At 52.5% G+C, this 17,991-nt stretch overlaps 1 protein-coding gene across 1 annotated transcript in view; it reads right to left on the reverse strand.

The window, feature by feature from the left end:
• Positions 1 to 7,529, reverse strand: part of LOC124789982 (balbiani ring protein 2-like) — a 169,682-nt gene extending 162,153 nt beyond the window's left edge. The window contains exon 1 of the mRNA XM_047257559.1: positions 7,523 to 7,529. Within this exon, the coding sequence (XP_047113515.1) occupies positions 7,523 to 7,529 (7 nt within the window). The remainder of the gene's footprint in view (positions 1 to 7,522) is intronic.
• Between the last annotated feature and the right edge of the window lie 10,462 nt (positions 7,530 to 17,991).

The following is a 17,991-nucleotide window of genomic DNA, read 5'->3' on the forward strand; positions in this document are numbered from 1 at the left end:
GATGTTGTATGGAGTTGAGGCGGCGTAAGATGGATGGCCGTGCAGAGGAGTATACGAAGCTCCCATAATCCAGCTTGGAGCGGACGATCGACCGATATAGACGAAGTAGGACGGTTCGATCCGCTCCCCACGACATACCACTGAGAACACGGAGGACATTTAAAGAACGGGTACAACGAGCGGCCAAATGTGACATGTGGAGACCAGCTAAGTTTCCTGTCAAATGTAAGGCCTAAAAATTTGGTTGTCTCCACGATTGGGAGAGCAACGGGACCGAGTCGTAAGGACGGTGGGAGAAACTCTTTGTAGCGCCAGAAGTTAATACAGACCGTCTTCTCGGCAGAAAAACGGAAGCCATTGGCGACACTCCAGGAGTAAAGACGGTCAAGAGAACGCTGAAGACAGCGCTCCAGGACACGTGTACACTGCGCGCTGCAATAGATGGTAAAATCGTCCACGAAAAGGGAGCCTGATACATCAGCTGGGAGGCAATCCATTATTGGATTGATCGCGACGGCGAAGAGAGCGACGCTCAAAACTGAGCCCTGTGGCACCCCATTCTCCTGGCGAAAGGTGTCGGACAGGACAGAACCCACACGTACCCTGAACTGTCGATCCATTAAAAAGGAACGAATAAAAAGAGGGAGGCGACCGCGAAGGCCCCATGTATGCATGGTGCGGAGAATGCCCGCCTTCCAACAGGTGTCGTAAGCCTTCTCCAAATCAAAGAACACAGCCGCTGTCGGGCGCTTCCGCAAGAAGTTATTCATAATGAAGGTCGACAAGGTAACCAGATGGTCAACAGCAGAGCGGCGCCTACGAAATCCACATTGTACATTGGTAAGTAGGCGTCGAGACTCGAGCAGCCAAACCAATCGAGAGTTAACCATTCGCTCCATCACTTTACAGACAGCTGGTAAGCGAGATAGGTCGATAACTGGAAGGCAAGTGCTTGTCCTTCCCCGGCTTAGGAATCGGGACAACAATAGACTCGCGCCAGTATGCGGGAACATGTCCCTCAATCCAGATGCGATTGTATGTACGAAGAAGAAAACCTTTACCCGCAGGAGAAAGGTTCTTCAGCATCTGAATATGAATAGAATCTGGCCCTGGAGCAGAGGACCGTGATCGGCCAAGTGCGTTTTCGAGTTCCCGCATGGTGAATGGGGCATTATAACTTTCACAATTCGAGGAGCGGAAGTTAGGTGGCCTAGCCTCCTCTGCCTGTTTGCGGGGGAGGAAGGCAAGGTGGTAATGAGCGGAGCTCGAAACCTCTGCGAAAAAGCGGCCGAAGGCATTGGAGATAGCCTCAGGGGCCACAAGGACGTCATTCGCGACCTTCAAGCCAGAAACTGGGGAGTGGACCTTAGTGCCAGATAGCCGGCGCAGGCTACCCCAGACAACAGAAGGAGTAAAACTGTTGAAGGTGCTTGTGAAAGCAGCCCAGCTGGCTTTCTTGCTTTCTCTAATAATACGACGACACTGAGCACGTAATCGTTTATAATTAATACAATTCGCCACTGTAGGGTGGCGTTTAAATGTGCGTAAAGCACGTCGACGAGCACGTAAAGCGTCTCTACATGCTGCGGTCCACCAGGGGACCGGTACGCGACGTGGAGAAGGAGGGTGAGGGATGGAATATTCAGCAGCAGCGAGAATGACTTCCGTGAGGTGTGCGACCTGACGATCGCAGCTTGTAAAGGTTTGATCCTGAAAGGTCGCCCTGGAAGAGAAGAGCCCCCAGTCTGCCTTGGAGATGGTCCAATTAGAGAAGCACGGAGAGGGGGCATGCTGCAGGAGATGGATAACACACGGGAAGTGGTCGCTCTAATATGTATCAGAAAGTGCATACCACTCAAACCGGCGTGCAAGTTGGGGAGTACATATAGAGAGGTCTAAATGGGAATAGGTGTGAGATGTGTCCGAAAGAAAAGTAGGGGCGCCAGTATTGAGGCAGACAAGATCGAGCTGGTTGAAAAGGTCTGCTAACAAGGAGCCCCTCGGGCAGGATGCTGGAGAGCCCCAAAGGGGATGGTGGGCATTGAAGTCTCCAGTTAACAAAAATGGTGCAGGTAGCTGAGCAATAAGTTGCATCACGTCTGCCCTGGTAACGGCAGATGACGATGGAGTGTAAATGGTACAAAAGGAAAACGTAAAAGTGGGGAGAGTAATGCGGATGGCAACTGCCTGCAGGCCGGTGTGCAACGTGATGGGATCATAGTAAATATCATCCCGGACCAGCAACATAACCCCTCCATGAGCTGGGATACCTACCACAGGGGATAGGTCAAAACGCACGGAGGTGTAGTGTGCCAAGGCAATTTGATCGCATGGGCGTAGCTTCGTTTCCTGGAGGGCTACGACGAGCGGACGGTGCAAGCGGAGCAGCAACTTCAAGTCCTCTCGGTTGGAGCGAAGGCTGCGAATATTCCAGTGAATAAGTGCCATCGTAAGAAGGAAAGGAAGATTAAAGAAGGGGTCACCTCGAAGGCCGCTTAGGGCCTGGCTTCGAGCGAGCACTGCCGCCGCTATCAGTAGGCGGACAGTCATCGTCCATTGGGTCTATAGGGTCATCGGCCATCTCGGGAGGATGGCCGGGAGGGGGAGCTTCCTCCGCCAGTGAACGGCCAGATGTACGGCTACCAGCGGTGCGGCCAGGCGAAACGGATGACGGCCTGGGGCGGCAACCGCTGGGTGGCGCAGGAGAAGAAATGCGCCGTGGCGGAGAAGGAGAACTGTGCTTCCTATGCGCCTTTTTGGAAGGACGTGTAGTGGAAGTACCGGTCGAAGGCGGGGAGGTCGATGTACAGAGGAAGTCTGCACGGGATGGGAGGAAGAGGAGACGTCGACCGCGCGATCTTAGCACTGGCCTAACGGACGACCGTGGTGCTGAAGGTCAGATCGCATGTCTGGGTTGCTACCTCCCGGGTAGTCCGAGGAGAGGCGAGGACAGTACTGTATTTCCCCGCTGGGAGCAGCGTGGGCTTCCTACTAGCCAATAGCTTGCGAGCAGCCGAGGTGGACACTTTCTCTTTGACCCGAATTTCTTGGATACAGCGTTCTTCCTTATAGACAGGACAGTCGCGGGAGGATGCGGCATGGTCACCCTGACAGTTCACACAACGAGGAGACGGAGGTGGACAGTCACCCTCATGGGCATCCCTGCCACAAGTGACACATTTAGCCGCATTGGAACAAGACTGTCGAGTGTGATTGAAACGCTGACACTGGTAGCAGCGCGTAGGTGTCGGGACATAGGGGCGAACAGAAATAACCTCGTAGCCCGCATTGATGCGCGATGGCAGCTTAACACTATCGAAGGTCAAGAAAAGTGTCCGGGTCGGTACAAGGTCATTGTTGACCTTTTTCATGACCCTATGGACAGCCGTCACGCCCTGCTCAGCGAGGAAAGATTGAAGCTCCTCGTCAGTCAATCCGTCGAGGGAGCTAGTATAGACTGCACCACGAGACGAATTCAAAGTTCGGTGGGCCTCCACCCGGACAGGGAACGTGTACAGGAGGGTGGCCCGAAGCAGTTTTTGTGCCTGATAGGCACTCTCAGTTTCTAGTAATAAGGTGCCGTTACGCAACCTGGTACAAGATTTGACAGATCCGGCGATGGCATCTACGCCCTTCTGGATAACGAAAGGGTTGATAGAGGAAAAATCCTTTCCGTCCTCAGATCGAGAAACTACGAGGAACTGTGGGGCAGGCGGTAGTACTTTTGTCACTGTTGGCTGGTCACGTTTCCGTTTTTTGGTCGAACTCGAAAGAGATGGAGTAGAATCCATTGCGGAGGAATCCCCCATGATTGCCAGCGTCTCCGATGGCGCGCTCCTTCCTTGTGGGGACCCTCTCAGAAGGCACTCCCGCCTTAGGTGAATGTTTACACCTCATGTCACACCTCCCGAGAAACAAATGGAGGGACGAATCGGCATGGTCAGAAGGTATCAGCTCAGGCAATCACCCCTCCCTGGGCCTGGCCTTTACCAGGGGGTACGTGTGTGCCTTACATGTCTACCCAGGGCGGGGACTGACGCGTTACCCCGTCACCGGCTACGCGTGCGAACGCGTGGGTCGGCCTTCAGGCACGCACAGGGAGGAAGGAAGAAGAGGAAAAAGAAGAGAGGGAGAAAGAGGACGGACTGTCTCAAACGCCGAGGCGGAGACCAGAGAAGGCAAGGAGAAGAAGGCAATGAGAAGGCAAGGAGAAGAAGGCAATGAGAAGGCAAGGAGAAGAAGGCAATGAGAAGGCAAGGAGAAGAAGGCAATGAGAAGGCAAGGAGAAGAAGGCAATGAGAAGGCAAGGAGAAGAAGGCAATGAGAAGGCAAGGAGAAGAAGGCAATGAGAAGGCAAGGAGAAGAAGGCAATGAGAAGGCAAGGAGAAGTCAAGGGAAAGAGTAAGGAAGACAGTGAGGTGGGGAAGAGCAAAGAAAGGAACCAACAAAAGGAAGGAAGAAACGAGAAGTGAAAAACCAAAAAGACCACGATGATAGGTCGTGGAACCGTCCGTCTCCGGACGCAGGCGCTAACTACCCCCATGAGGGGGATGGACGCCTTTTAGTCGCCTCTTACGACAGGCAGGAATACCGCAGGCCTATTCTAATCCCCGGACCTGCAGGGGGGGGACCAGGACGTGTGTGAATGAGATCCAATGACTGAAGACCAGGACGTGTGTGAATGAGATCCAATGACTGAAGACCAGGACGTGTGTGAATGAGATCCAATGACTGAAGACCAGGACGTGTGTGAATGAGATCCAATGACTGAAGACCAGGACATCCGTAAATGTGAACTGATGACTGAAGACCAGGACATGTGTGAGTGGCCTCCGATTTTATCGACACTGAAGCAGGTTACACCAGGGAAAGAGCAGGACCAGACGCCCACGTCCACAACTCAAGGGATAATTTAGAATGAGATGGACACTTGGCCTGCCTTCGATGATGTCCTGCCATCTGCTTTGATCTTTAAGGAAGGATCCTGCGCAACTACAGACTAGCTTGTAAAGAACAGGTGCTGAACACTTGGGCTCGTTGGGGTTAGAGTCATTAAAGCAAATCAACTGGGAAGTTGAAGTGTAGAACGATGAAAGAAAGAAAGCGTGGGAGTCATTGACAAGGCTCCTAACGTACCTGAACTAATTTTCGATGATATATTTGCACTTTTATATTGTCTTGTAACTTTTAAAGCGTGCTGTGTTGATTAAAACAAGTTAATCTATAAACGTGTTGAAATTAATAACTTTGTGATTGTCTACTTGAACATCCTACTTTATTAAACTGATAATGTTTCTCTCTCTCTCTCTCTCTCTCTCTCTCTCTCTCTCTCTCTCTCTCTCTCTCTCTCTCTCTCTCTCTCTGAATATTGCCATTAGCAGTGTATCTGCAAGACTAGGTATCATTGAAAATAACACATGTACTGAATTGCACTCACAGTTTATACTAAGAGAAAATTTAAGGTTGTTAATTTTTTTATTTTGACAAAGGTAAATGAAGAGAGAAGCATGTAGTGGAGTTAGAAAATAACCTCAAAGATAAAATAAAGTAATGGCACATATCTGGAAAGATTTTTTGTTGATGAAATTGCTGCCAAGAGTTGTGGACCCCCTGGGGGGGAGACTTGATGTTAAGAGAGTTAAGGACATACATGCAGACGCCACCAGACACCCTTTCATAAGCTGCTCGGTTCTTATAATAACCCCGATAGCCACGGAGGGCGGGGGTTCGCATTGCTGGAAACCGTTTCCTGAAGAGCAATGCAGAAGAAAGGGTGAAGGCTGATAAGTTGACGGAGCTCAGCTAGATGGTGGAAGAAACCGCTGCAGTTCCACTGGAGGATGGTGTTGTCCATGGCCGAGAAAGGCGTGACGGGACTGGGAAGGCAGATTACGCCTCTGGGTCACCTGCTGCCTCCGATGGAGCACCCGTGCTAGTGCTATCCATTGCGTCTGAGGGACCGGCGACATCGAGGTCCTTAGCGGACGCAAGAATCTCCACCACATCCTCAGACGCAGAGCTTGTAGGTAGCGGTGGAGTAGGTGCCACCGCAGGTGCCTTGGTCTTACGGGTCTTCAATGTCGTTTTCTCTCGCTGTTCCTTTGGTTGTCATTGTTGAGAGGGCTTATTGGAGTCAGTCTTCAGGGCCGAAGATGATCGCGAAGCTCGACGACCAGCGACCTGTGGCTTCTTCAGCCACTGCTTGGTGTCTGCTGTGCCGCTGGTAGGAACCTGGGAAGGCAGTGACCCAAGGGATACCTTCCGAGCGAGAGAAGCCGAAGAAGACTTACGCTTCTCCGACTTAGAAGTGGGGACTGGTGTCCCCGGTGGTTTAGTGGGTGCTGCTCCCAAGGTAGATGGTGTGGGAGCAACAGCGAGAGAAGTGGCCCCCATCGTGAAGGGGGCAGGTGAGGTCTCCTGACTGAGAGCTGACTGTGTGTTGCAGCTAAAGGAGTTGGAGCAGGAGTGACAGTTGAGGCAAAGATGCCATCATGTGCACGGGATGTAGCTGTTCAAATTTCCGCTTAGCCTCAGTGTAAGTCACTCGGTCCAGGGTCTTGTATTACATGATTTTGCGTTCTTTCTGTAAGATCCTGCAGTCTGGCGAGCAAGGTGAATGAGGCTCTCCACAGTTGACACAGATGGGAGGCGGAGTACATGGAGTATCGGGATGAGATGGGCGTCCGCAATCTCGACATGTGAGGCTGGAAGTGCAGCGGAAAGACATATGGCCGAACTTCCAGCACTTAAAGCACCGCATCGGGGGAGGGATATAGGGCTTGACGTCACAACAGTAGACCATCACCTTGACCTACTCCGATAATGTATCACCCTCGAAGGCCAAGATGAAGGCACCGGTAGCAACCTGATTGTCCCTCGGACCCCGATGAACGCACCGGACAAAACGAACACCTCTACGCTCCAAGTTGGCGCACAGCTCGTCATCAGACTTCAAAAGTAGATCCCTGTAGAAAATAACACCCTGGACCATATTTAAACTCTTATGTGGTGTGATGGTAACGTTAACATCCCTCTACTTGTCACAAGCAGGTAACCTGCGTGACTGGGCGGAGGATGCCGTTTTTATCAAAACTGAACCAGAGCGCATTTTGGACAAGCCCTCCACCTTCCAAGACCTGTCCTCTAAATGCTCTACAAAGAACTGAGGCTTCACGGATATGAAGGATACCCCATCAGCTCTGGTACAGACGAGATACTGGGGCGAATACGTGTCACTGTCATTCATTGCCTTTCGTTCCTCCCATGGTGTGGCTAGGGATGGGAACGATTTGGGGTCATAAACGTTACCCTTAAAATGAGCCCTTGAACGCTTAGGGACTGTTGCTGGCTGGCCACCAGCAGGAGATGATATGCCACGCTTCATTGCGTGTCATCCACCCTGAAACCACCTACTCCGACCAAGGGCCCTCCCTATGGGCGCCACCCAGCCACAGCAAGGGCCACCTGGCAGGATGGCCATTGCCGGCAGTCCTGATGCCCCAGGGAGATGAGCATCAACTACTTGGCATACATGGGGAGTAAACGGCGATTTTTTTTTTTTTTTTTTTTTTTTTTTTTGTGGTTTTCGGGCGCACAACTTCAGTGGTCATTAGCGCCCTGACTACTCTAAGAATGCACCGCGAGGCCCCAGTTGACAACAACAACTAAAAGGGAAAACACAATAAAAGACAGACTGACAGGCTTAGGACTAAAAAACATCATCAAATGTCCTTAGCGAGGTTTGTCAAATTGATAAAACAAAGAACACGAGCAGCTGCTCGTGGGTCATCCGCTAAAATGGCATCTAAAGTATTAGGCAGGTTAAGATCGAGGCGCAGTGTGTTAAGATCTGGACAGGACATTAAAATGTGTCTAACCGTCAGCAAGTGCCCACATGGGCAGAACGGCGCCGGCGCTGCCGTCAGCAGATGGCGATGGCTGAACCGGCAGTGTCCAATTCGTAACCTTGCTAAAACGACCTCCTCCCGCCGAGAAGGGCGTGAGGAGGACGTCCAAGCCACGGGAAGAGGTTTTAAGGCCCGAAGCTTGTTGTCGGTAAGTGCAGCCCAATCGGCATGCCACAGCGACACAACGCGCCGACAAATGACCCGGCTAAAATCGGACGAAGGGACACAACAAGAAGCTGTCCGAGGCTGGAGGACCGCAGCCTTGGCCGCGGCATCTGCAGCTTCGTTCCCAGGGATACCGACATGGCCAGGAACCCACATAAAGCTAACCGGCGTACCGACGTCCACCAGCTGCTGAAGAGAGCGTTGGATCCGGTGTACGAAAGGGTGAACCGGGTACGGATCACTGAGGCTCTGGATGGCGCTCAGGGAATCTGAGCAGATGACATAAGCAGAATGTCGGTGGCGGCAGATGTAAAGAACAGCCTGGTAGAGGGCAAAGAGCTCAGCTGTGAAGACCGAACAATGGCCATGGAGCCGGTATTGGAAACTTTGTGCCCCAACAATAAAGGAACACCCGACCCCGTCATTGGTCTTAGAGCCATCTGTATAAATGAAAGTCATGTCGATGAACTTCGAACGAAGTTCCAAAAAACGGGAGTGGTAGACCGAACCGGGGGTGACCTCTTTTGGGAGCGAGCTGAGGTCGAGGTGAACGCGGACCTGAGCCTGGAGCCAAGGTGGCGTGCGGCTCTCGCCCACTCGAAAGGTTGCAGGGAGTGAAAAATTAAGGTGTTGAAGGAGGCGACGAAAGCGAACTCCAGGAAGTAGCAAGGCAGAGACATACAACCCGTATTGAAGGTCAAGAGAGTCGTCAAAAAAGGAACGATAAGACGGATGGTCGGGCATTGACAGTAGCCGACAGGCATACCGACAAAGCAGTATATCGCGCCGGTAGGTGAGTGGCAATTCGCCAGCGTCAGCATGAAGACTCTTGACAGGACTGGTATAAAATGCTCCGATCGCAAGTCGTAAACCCCGATGTTGTATGGAGTTGAGGCGGCGTAAGATGGATGGCCGTGCAGAGGAGTATACGAAGCTCCCATAATCCAGCTTGGAGCGGACGATCGACCGATATAGACGAAGTAGGACGGTTCGATCCGCTCCCCACGACATACCACTGAGAACACGGAGGACATTTAAAGAACGGGTACAACGGGCGGCCAAATATGACATGTGGAGACCAGCTAAGTTTCCTGTCAAAGGTAAGGCCTAAAAATTTGATTGTCTCCACGATTGGGAGAGCAACGGGACCGAGTCGTAAGGACGGTGGGAGAAACTCTTTGTAGCGCCAGAAGTTAATACAGACCGTCTTCTCGGCAGAAAAACGGAAGCCATTGGCGACACTCCAGGAGTAAAGACGGTCAAGAGAACGCTGAAGACAGCGCTCCAGGACACGTGTACACTGCGCGCTGCAATAGATGGTAAAATCGTCCACGAAAAGGGAGCCTGATACATCAGCTGGGAGGCAATCCATTATTGGATTGATCGCGATGGCGAAGAGAGCGACGCTCAAAACTGAGCCCTGTGGCACCCCATTCTCCTGGCGAAAGGTGTCGGACAGGAGAGATCCCACACGTACCCGAAACTGTCGATCCAGTAAAAAGGAACGAATAAAAAGAGGGAGGCGACCGCGAAGGCCCCATGTATGCATGGTGCGGAGAATGCCCGCCCTCCAACAGGTGTCATAAGCCTTCTCCAAATCAAAGAACACAGCCGCGGTCGGGCGCTTCCGCAAGAAGTTATTCATAATGAAGGTCGACAAGGTAACCAGATGGTCAACAGCAGAGCGGCGCCTACGAAATCCACATTGTACATCGGTAAGTAGGCGGCGAGACTCGAGCAGCCAAACCAATCGAGAGTTAACCATTCGCTCCATCACTTTACAGACACAGCTGGTAAGCGAGATAGGTCGATAACTGGAAGGCAAGTGCTTGTCCTTCCCCGGCTTAGGAATCGGGACAACGATAGACTCGCGCCAGCATGCGGGAACATGTCCCTCAATCCAGATGCGATTGTATGTACGAAGAAGAAAACCTTTACCCGCAGGAGAAAGGTTCTTCAGCATCTGAATATGAATAGAATCAGGCCCTGGAGCGGAGGACCGTGATCGGCCAAGTGCGGTTTCGAGTTCCCGCATGGTGAATGGGGCATTATAACTTTCACAATTCGAGGAGCGGAAGTCAGGTGGCCTAGCCTCCTCGGCCTGTTTGCGGGGGAGGAAGGCAGGGTGGTAATGAGCGGAGCTCGAAACCTCGGCGAAAAAGCGGCCGAAGGCATTGGAGACAGCCTCAGGGGCCACAAGGACTTCATTCGCGACCTTCAAGCCAGAAACTGGGGAGTGGACCTTAGTGCCAGATAGCCGGCGCAGGCTACCCCAGACAACAGAAGGAGTAAAACTGTTGAAGGTGCTTGTGAAAGCAGCCCAGCTGGCTTTCTTGCTTTCTTTAATAATACGACGACACTGAGCACGTAATCGCTTATAATTAATACAATTCGCCACTGTAGGGTGGCGTTTAAAGGTGCGTAAAGCACGTCGACGAGCACGTAAAGCGTCTCTACATGCTGCGGTCCACCAGGGGACCGGTACGCGACGTGGAGAAGAAGTAGGGTGAGGGATGGAATATTCAGCAGCAGCGAGAATGACTTCCGTGAGGTGTGCGACCTGACGATCGCAGCTTGTGAAGGTTTGATCCTGAAAGGTCGCCCTGGAAGAGAAGAGCCCCCAGTCTGCCTTGGAGATGGCCCAACGAGAGGAGCACGGAGAGGGAGTACGCTGCAGGAGATGGATTACACACGGGAAGTGGTCGCTCGAATATGTATCAGCAAGTGCATACCACTCAAACCGGCGTGCAAGTTGGGGAGTACATATGGAGAGGTCTAAATGGGAATAGGTGTGAGATGTGTCCGAAAGAAAAGTAGGGGCGCCAGTATTGAGGCAGACAAGATCGAGCTGGTTAAAAAGGTCTGCTAACAAGGAGCCCCTCGGGCAGGATGCTGGAGAGCCCCAAAGGGGATGGTGGGCATTGAAGTCTCCAGTTAACAAAAATGGTGCAGGTAGCTGAGCAATAAGTTGCGTCATGTCTGTCCTGGTAACGGCAGATGACGCTGGAGTGTAAACGGTACAAAAGGAAAACGTAAAAGTGGGGAGAGTAATGCGGATGGCAACTGCCTGCAGGCCGGTGTGCAACGTGATGGGATCGTAGTAAATATCATCCCGGACCAGCAACATAACCCCTCCATGAGCTGGGATACCTACCACAGGGGGTAGGTCAAAACGCACAGAGGTGTAGTGTGCCAAGGCAATTTGATCGCATGGGCGTAGCTTCGTTTCCTGGAGGGCTACGACAAGCGGACGGTGCAAGCGGAGCAGCAACTTCAAGTCCTCTCGGTTGGAGCGAATGCTGCGAATATTCCAGTGAATAAGTGCCATCGTAAGAAAAGAAAGATGAGAGAAGTGGTCACCTCGAAGGCCGCGTAGGGCCTGGCTTCGAGCGAGCACTGCCGCCGCTATCAGTAGGTGGACACTCATCGTCCATTGGGTCTATAGGGTCATCGGCCATCTCGGGAGGATGGCCGGGAGGGGGAGCTTCCTCCGCCAGTGAACGGCCAGATGTACGGAGACCAGCGGTGCGGCCAGGCGAAACGGATGACGGCCTGGGGCGGCAGCCGCTGGGTGGCGCAAGAGAAGAAATGCGCCGTGGCGGGGAAGGAGAACTGTGCTTCCTATGCGCCTTTTTGGAAGGACGTGTAGTGGAAGTACCGGTCGAAGGCTGTGAGGTCGAGGTACGGAGGAAGTCTGCACGGGATGGTTCCTTCTTGAAGGCCCGTGCATCTGACTTCGGTGTCTTCGTCTTAGCAGAAGCTGAAGAAGGTGCTCGTGTCTGTGGGGTGATGGGAGGAAGAGGAGACGTCGACCGCGCGATCTTAGCACTGGCCGAACGGACGACCGTGGTGCTGAAGGTCAGATCGCATGTCTGGGTTGCTACCTCCCGGGTAGTCCGAGGAGAGGCGAGGACAGTACTGTATTTCCCCGCTGGGAGCAGCGTGGGCTTCCTACTAGCCAATAGCTTGCGAGCAGCCGAGCTGGACACTTTCTCATTGACCCGAATTTCCTGGATACAGCGTTCTTCCTTATAGACAGGACAGTCGCGGGAGGATGCGGCATGGTCACCCTGACAGTTCACACAACGAGGAGACGGAGGTGGACAGTCACCCTCATGGGCATCCCTGCCACAGGTGACACATTTAGCCGCATTGGAACAAGACTGTCGAGTGTGATTGAAACGCTGACACTGGTAGCAGCGCGTAGGTGTCGGGATATAGAGGCGAACAGAAATGACCTCGTAGCCCGCCTTGATGCGCGATGGCAGCTTAACACTATCGAAGGTCAAGAAAATTGTCCGGGTCGGTACAAGGTCATTGTTGACCTTTTTCATGACCCTATGGACAGCCGTCACGCCCTGCTCAGCGAGGAATGATTGAAGCTCCTCGTCAGTCAATCCGTCGAGGGAGCTAGTATAGACTACACCACGAGACGAATTCAAAGTTCGGTGGGCCTCCACCCAGACAGGGAACGTGTACAGGAGGGTGGCCCGAAGCAGTTTTTGTGCCTGAAAGGCATTCTCAGTTTCTAGTAATAAGGTGCCGTTACGCAACCTGGTACAGGATTTGACAGATCCGGCTATGGCATCTACGCCCTTCTGAATAACGAAAGGGTTGACAGAGGAAAAATCCTTTCCGTCCTCAGTTCGAGAAACTACGAGGAACTGTGGGGCAGGCGGTAGTACTTTTGTCACTGTTGGCTGGTCACGTTTCCGTTTTTGGGTCGAAGTCGAAAGAGATGGAGTAGAATCCATTGCGGAGGAATCCCCCATGATTGCCAGCGTCTCCGATGGCGCGCTCCTTCCTTGTGGGGACCCTCTCAGAGGGCACTCCCGCCTTAGGTGAATGTTTACACCTCAGGTCACACCTCCCGAGAAACAGACGGAGGGACCAATCGGCATGGTCAGAAGGTATCAGCTCAGGCAATCACCCCTCCCCGGGCCTGGCCTTTACCAGGGGGTACGCGCGTGCCTTACATGTCTACCCAGGGCGGGGACTTACGCGTTACCCCGTCACCGGCTACGCGTGCGAACGCGTGGGTCGGCCTTCAGACACGCACAGGGAGGAAGGAAGAAGAGGAAAAAGAAGAGAGAGAGAGAGAGAGAGAGAGAAAGAGGACAGACTGTCTCAAACGCCGAGGCGGAGACCAGAGAAGGCAAGGAGAAGAAGGCAATGAGAAGGCAAGGAGAAGAAGGCAATGAGAAGGAAAGGAGAAAAAGGCAATGAGAAGGAAAGGAGAAAAAGGCAATGAGAAGGAAAGGAGAAAAAGGCAATGAGAAGGAAAGGAGAAAAAGGCAATGAGAAGGCAAGGAGAAAAAGGCAATGAGAAAAAGGCAAGGAGAAAAAGGCAAGGAGAAAAAGGCAAGGAGAAAAAGGCAAGGAGAAAAAGGCAAGGAGAAAAAGGCAAGGAGAAAAAGGCAAGGAGAAAAAGGCAATGAGAAGGCAAGGAGAAAAAGGCAATGAGAAGGCAAGGAGAAAAAGGCAATGAGAAGGCAAGGAGAAAAAGGCAATGAGAAGGCAAGGAGAAGTCAAGGGAAAGAGTGAGGAAGACAGTGAAGTGGAGAAGAGCAAGGAAAGGAACCAACAAAAGGAAGGAAGAAACGAGAAGTGAAAAACCAAAGAGACCACGATTATAGGTCGTGAAACCGTCCGTCTCCGGACGCAGGCGCTAACTACCCCCGTGAGGGGGATGGACTCCTTTTAGTCGCCTCTTACGACAGGCAGGAATACCTCGGACCTATTCTAATCCCCGGACCCGCAGGGGGAGTAAACGGCGATGACATCAGTTGAGCGATCCCTGTGTTGTCAGGGGGCTACAACCAACAGGGTACATGGCAGCCCCACCCCAACCGACTGGCTACCGTGCTGGATCTTATGTGCAAGAATGTATGAGGTCGCCGTCGCAGCGAAAAGCAACACTGCACAGTGCAGCGTGGAAATCGCACCCATGGACGTATCCTCGCCCAAGAGATAGAAAGCGAGCTTGACACCATTGCAACGACGAGAAAGCCGGCTAAAGGTCTCAATGCACGACAGATACAGTGCAGCGGTCGATAGCCTGGAGGCTGCTCAGGGAGTCACGGCAGATGACGATGGACGTACCTGAGCAGGAACGGATATGCTCAAGAGCGCGCAATATGGCCACCAGCTCTGCAATAAAAATACTGCAGCCAGCCGGCACGGATCATTGTTCATAATGGTCCCCTAGAGTTAGAGCATTACCGACACGACCAGGAACCATCGAACCATCAGTGTAAACAACGCCAGATCCCTGAGATGTGGCAAGGATAGAAAGAAAGCAGCAGCGGAAGACCTCTGGAGAGACAGTTCTTTGGACCCTGTGCCAAGTCGAGCCATAGGTAAGGGTGGGGCACACATCATGGGGATGTACGCAGAGGGGCCCGTAAAGCAGGTGGAAGAGAGGAAAACCCCAAGCCCAGAGATAAGCTCTCACACAGACCGCGATCATACAACCCGACTGGGACCGACGTTCTGGGAAATGGACGACCGATTGTGGGAACAGAAGACGATGGTTAGAATGCCCGTGCAAGCTACAAACATGCATAGCATAAGCGGCCAGCAAACGTTGGGACCGGAACTGCAGTGGAGGGACATCTGCCTCCACAAGTATGCTGTCCACAGGGCTGGTCCGGGAAGCACCAGTGGCAAGTCGAATCCCGCTGTGAAGGATTCGGTCCAGCATCCGCAACGTTGAAGGGGATGCTGAACCGTAAGCCAGGCTCCCATAATCCAAACGGGACTGGATTAACGCCTGGAAGAGCCGTAAGAGGGTAGATCGGTCGGCACCCAGCTGGTGTGGCTCAAGCATCGCAGAGCATTTAGATGCCGCCAACACACGTGTAAGCTGCTGAATGTGAGGCACCCTAGTCAACTGGCCATCAAAATCTACACCCGAAAATGAATGTGTCTACACCACACCAAAAAGTTCGTTAGCTACATAAATCTGCGGCTCAGGATGGACTGTGCGACGTCGGCAGAAATGCGTAACGCAGGTCTTGGCAGCCGAAAACTGGAAGCCACGTGATACAGCCCAAGACTACGCCTTGCAGATAGCGCCCTGCAGCTGACGTTCAGCAGCTGCAATGCCAACGGAGCTGTGCAGAAGCAGAAGTCGTCAGCATACAAGGAAGCTAAGGCAGACTTTCCCACCGCCTTAGCTAGCCTGTAAATTGCTATTAAAAACAAGCAGACACTTAGGACAGACCAGTGTGGTACCCTGTTTACCTGAACTCGGGAGCAACTATGGGAGGCCGCGACTTGCACGCGGAAGGCACGATGCGTCACATAATTTCGTAGTAAAATCGGCAGTGACCCCAAAGACCCCAATCATGAAGTGTAGAGATGATGTGATGGCACCATTTCTTATCATACGCCTTCCGCATGTCGAAAGAGACAGCGACGAGGTGCTGACGGCGGGCAAAGGTAGTATGAATGGCCGACTCCAGGCTCACCAGACTGTCGGCGGCAGAGTGGCCTTCACAGAACCCACCCTGAGATGCAGCCAGGAGGCTCCGCGACTTGTGTACCCAACTGAATCGCTAGCTCACCATACATTCGAGCAACTTGCGAAGAATTTTGCTGAGGCTAATGAGGCGGTAGCTGTCCACCTCCAAAGGGTTCTTGCCAGGTTTCAGAACGGCGACAACAATGCTTTCCCGCCATTGCGACAGAAACTTACTCTAGACCCAGAGAGGGTTATAAAGGTCGAGGAGGCGTCGCTGGGAGTTAACTGAGAGGTGTTTCAGCATATGACCGTGGATGCGATCTGGCCCGAGAGCTGTATCAGGCAAACAGATAGGGCACTGTGGATTTCTTACTCAGTGAATGGGACATTGCAGGATTTCGGATGGCATGTGTGAAATGAAAGGCTCCGATGTTCCAACCGCTCTTTAATGGGGCGGAAAGGCAGTTGGTAATTTACAGATGAGGAACTGAGAGCAAAATGGACTGCTAAGCGGTTGGCAATTATGTTGTAGTCAATACAAACTGCCCCATTCACTGACAGTGCAGAGATGATGACAGGGGTCCGATAGCCATAGAGGCGTCTAATATTGGCCCAGACCTGTGGTGGATAGAGGCCAATGGTGGAGACATACCGTTCCCAGCACTCCTGCTTGTGTTGGCGAATGATTCGGCGGGCCCACGAACGGAGCGGTTTGAAGGCGACGAGGTTATCTTAAGACGGATGCCGCTTGTGACGCTGGAGCGCCCGCCAGCGATCCTTAATCGCCTCAGCGATCTCAGGCGACCATCAAGGCAATGTCCTCCACCAAGGTGATTCGGAAGAACGAGGAATCGCGGATTCTGTGGCAGTAACGATGCCGATGGTGACTGAGTGAACCACCGCATCAATGGCTTTATTAGAAAGAGGCGCAATAGCGGCCATGGATGAGAACAAGTCCTAGTCAGCCTTATTCATAGCCCATCTGCTAGGGCGCCCAGATGAGTGACGCTGTGGCAGTGACAGAAAGATCGGAAAGTGGTCACTACCACACAGGTCGTCCTGCACACTCCATTCGACAGACGGTAAGAGGCTTGGGCTGCAGATCGAATGTTCGATGGCGGAGTACGTGCTAGGCGCCACACTGAAATGTGTGAATGCACCATCTTTAAAATGGGAAAGTCTAGTTGTGCCAACATGCTCAACAGTTATGCCTTGGCCTGTTGCCACCGACCCACCCTACAGAGGGTTATTTGCGTTGAAGTCGCCCAATAAGAAGAAAGGTGGCGGCAATTGGGTTATCAGCGCAACGAGGACATGCTGTAGGACATCTCCATCCGGTGGAAGATACAGATTGCAGACAGCAACAGCCTTTGGCGTCCACACCCGAAATAGCGACAGCCTCTAAAGGTGTTTGTAGAAGGACATACTCATTGGGCGTACGCCAGCAGACTCCCTTTCATAAGCTGCCCAGTTCTTATAATAACCCCGATAGCTACAGAGGGCGTGGGGTTCGCATTGGCAAAAACCAAGTTTCTTGTAGAGCAATACATACGAATGGGTGAAGGCTGGTAAGTTGTTGAAGCTCAGCTAGTTGATTGAAGAAACTGCTACAGTTCCACTGGAGGACGATATTGTCCATTGCTGAGAAAGTAGTGAAGAGACTGGGGAGGCAGATTACGCTGCTGGATCACTTGCTACCACCAATTCAGTACCCTCGCAACTGACATCCATTGCATCCAAGGGTACGGTGAGATCCTGATCTTCAGCAGACGCCAGAATCTCGGCCTCATCCTCAGATCCAGCTCTTGTGGGAAGTGGTGGGACGTGTGCCACCGCACTGACTTGATTCTTCGGAACCTTCTCTTTTTCTGCTTCTCGCGCAGTGCCTTCAGTGGTTCAGGCTGGAAAGGCCTCACTTGGTCAGTCTCAGGGACGGATGGACGACGACAGAGGCGCTACGACCTGCGACTGCTGGTTGTTTCTACCATTTGTGGGTGTCCGCTTTTCCACTGGTGGGAACTTGTGAAGGGAGGTCCCCAAGGGACTCCTTCCTGTTGAGTGGCAGAAGAATTCTTACTCTTCTCTGGCTGGGGTGTGGGAACATGTCCCCGATGGTTGGGTATGTTGCTCTTGAAGTAGATGGAGCAAGAGGAACAGGGAGTGAAGTGGCCCCCCCACAATAAAGGGGGGGCGGTGGATTCTGACCGATCATAGAGCGAACCGTCCATGACGACATGGGAGAACCGTTGTTGCAGCAGCCCCGTAGGTCGACGTCATTGGCACAGGATGGAGCCTCTCAAATTTCCGCTTAGCCTCGGTGTAGGTCAGGCAGTCTAGGGTCTTATATTCCATTATCTTCCATTCTGTCTGGAAAATCCTACAGACTTGCGAGCAGGGGGAATAGTGTTCTCTGCAGGTAACACAGATAGGAGATGGGGCACATGGAGTATTGGG

The sequence above is a fragment of the Schistocerca piceifrons genome, chromosome 1 (assembly GCF_021461385.2).
Source record: "Schistocerca piceifrons isolate TAMUIC-IGC-003096 chromosome 1, iqSchPice1.1, whole genome shotgun sequence".
Taxonomy (NCBI): domain Eukaryota; kingdom Metazoa; phylum Arthropoda; class Insecta; order Orthoptera; family Acrididae; genus Schistocerca; species Schistocerca piceifrons.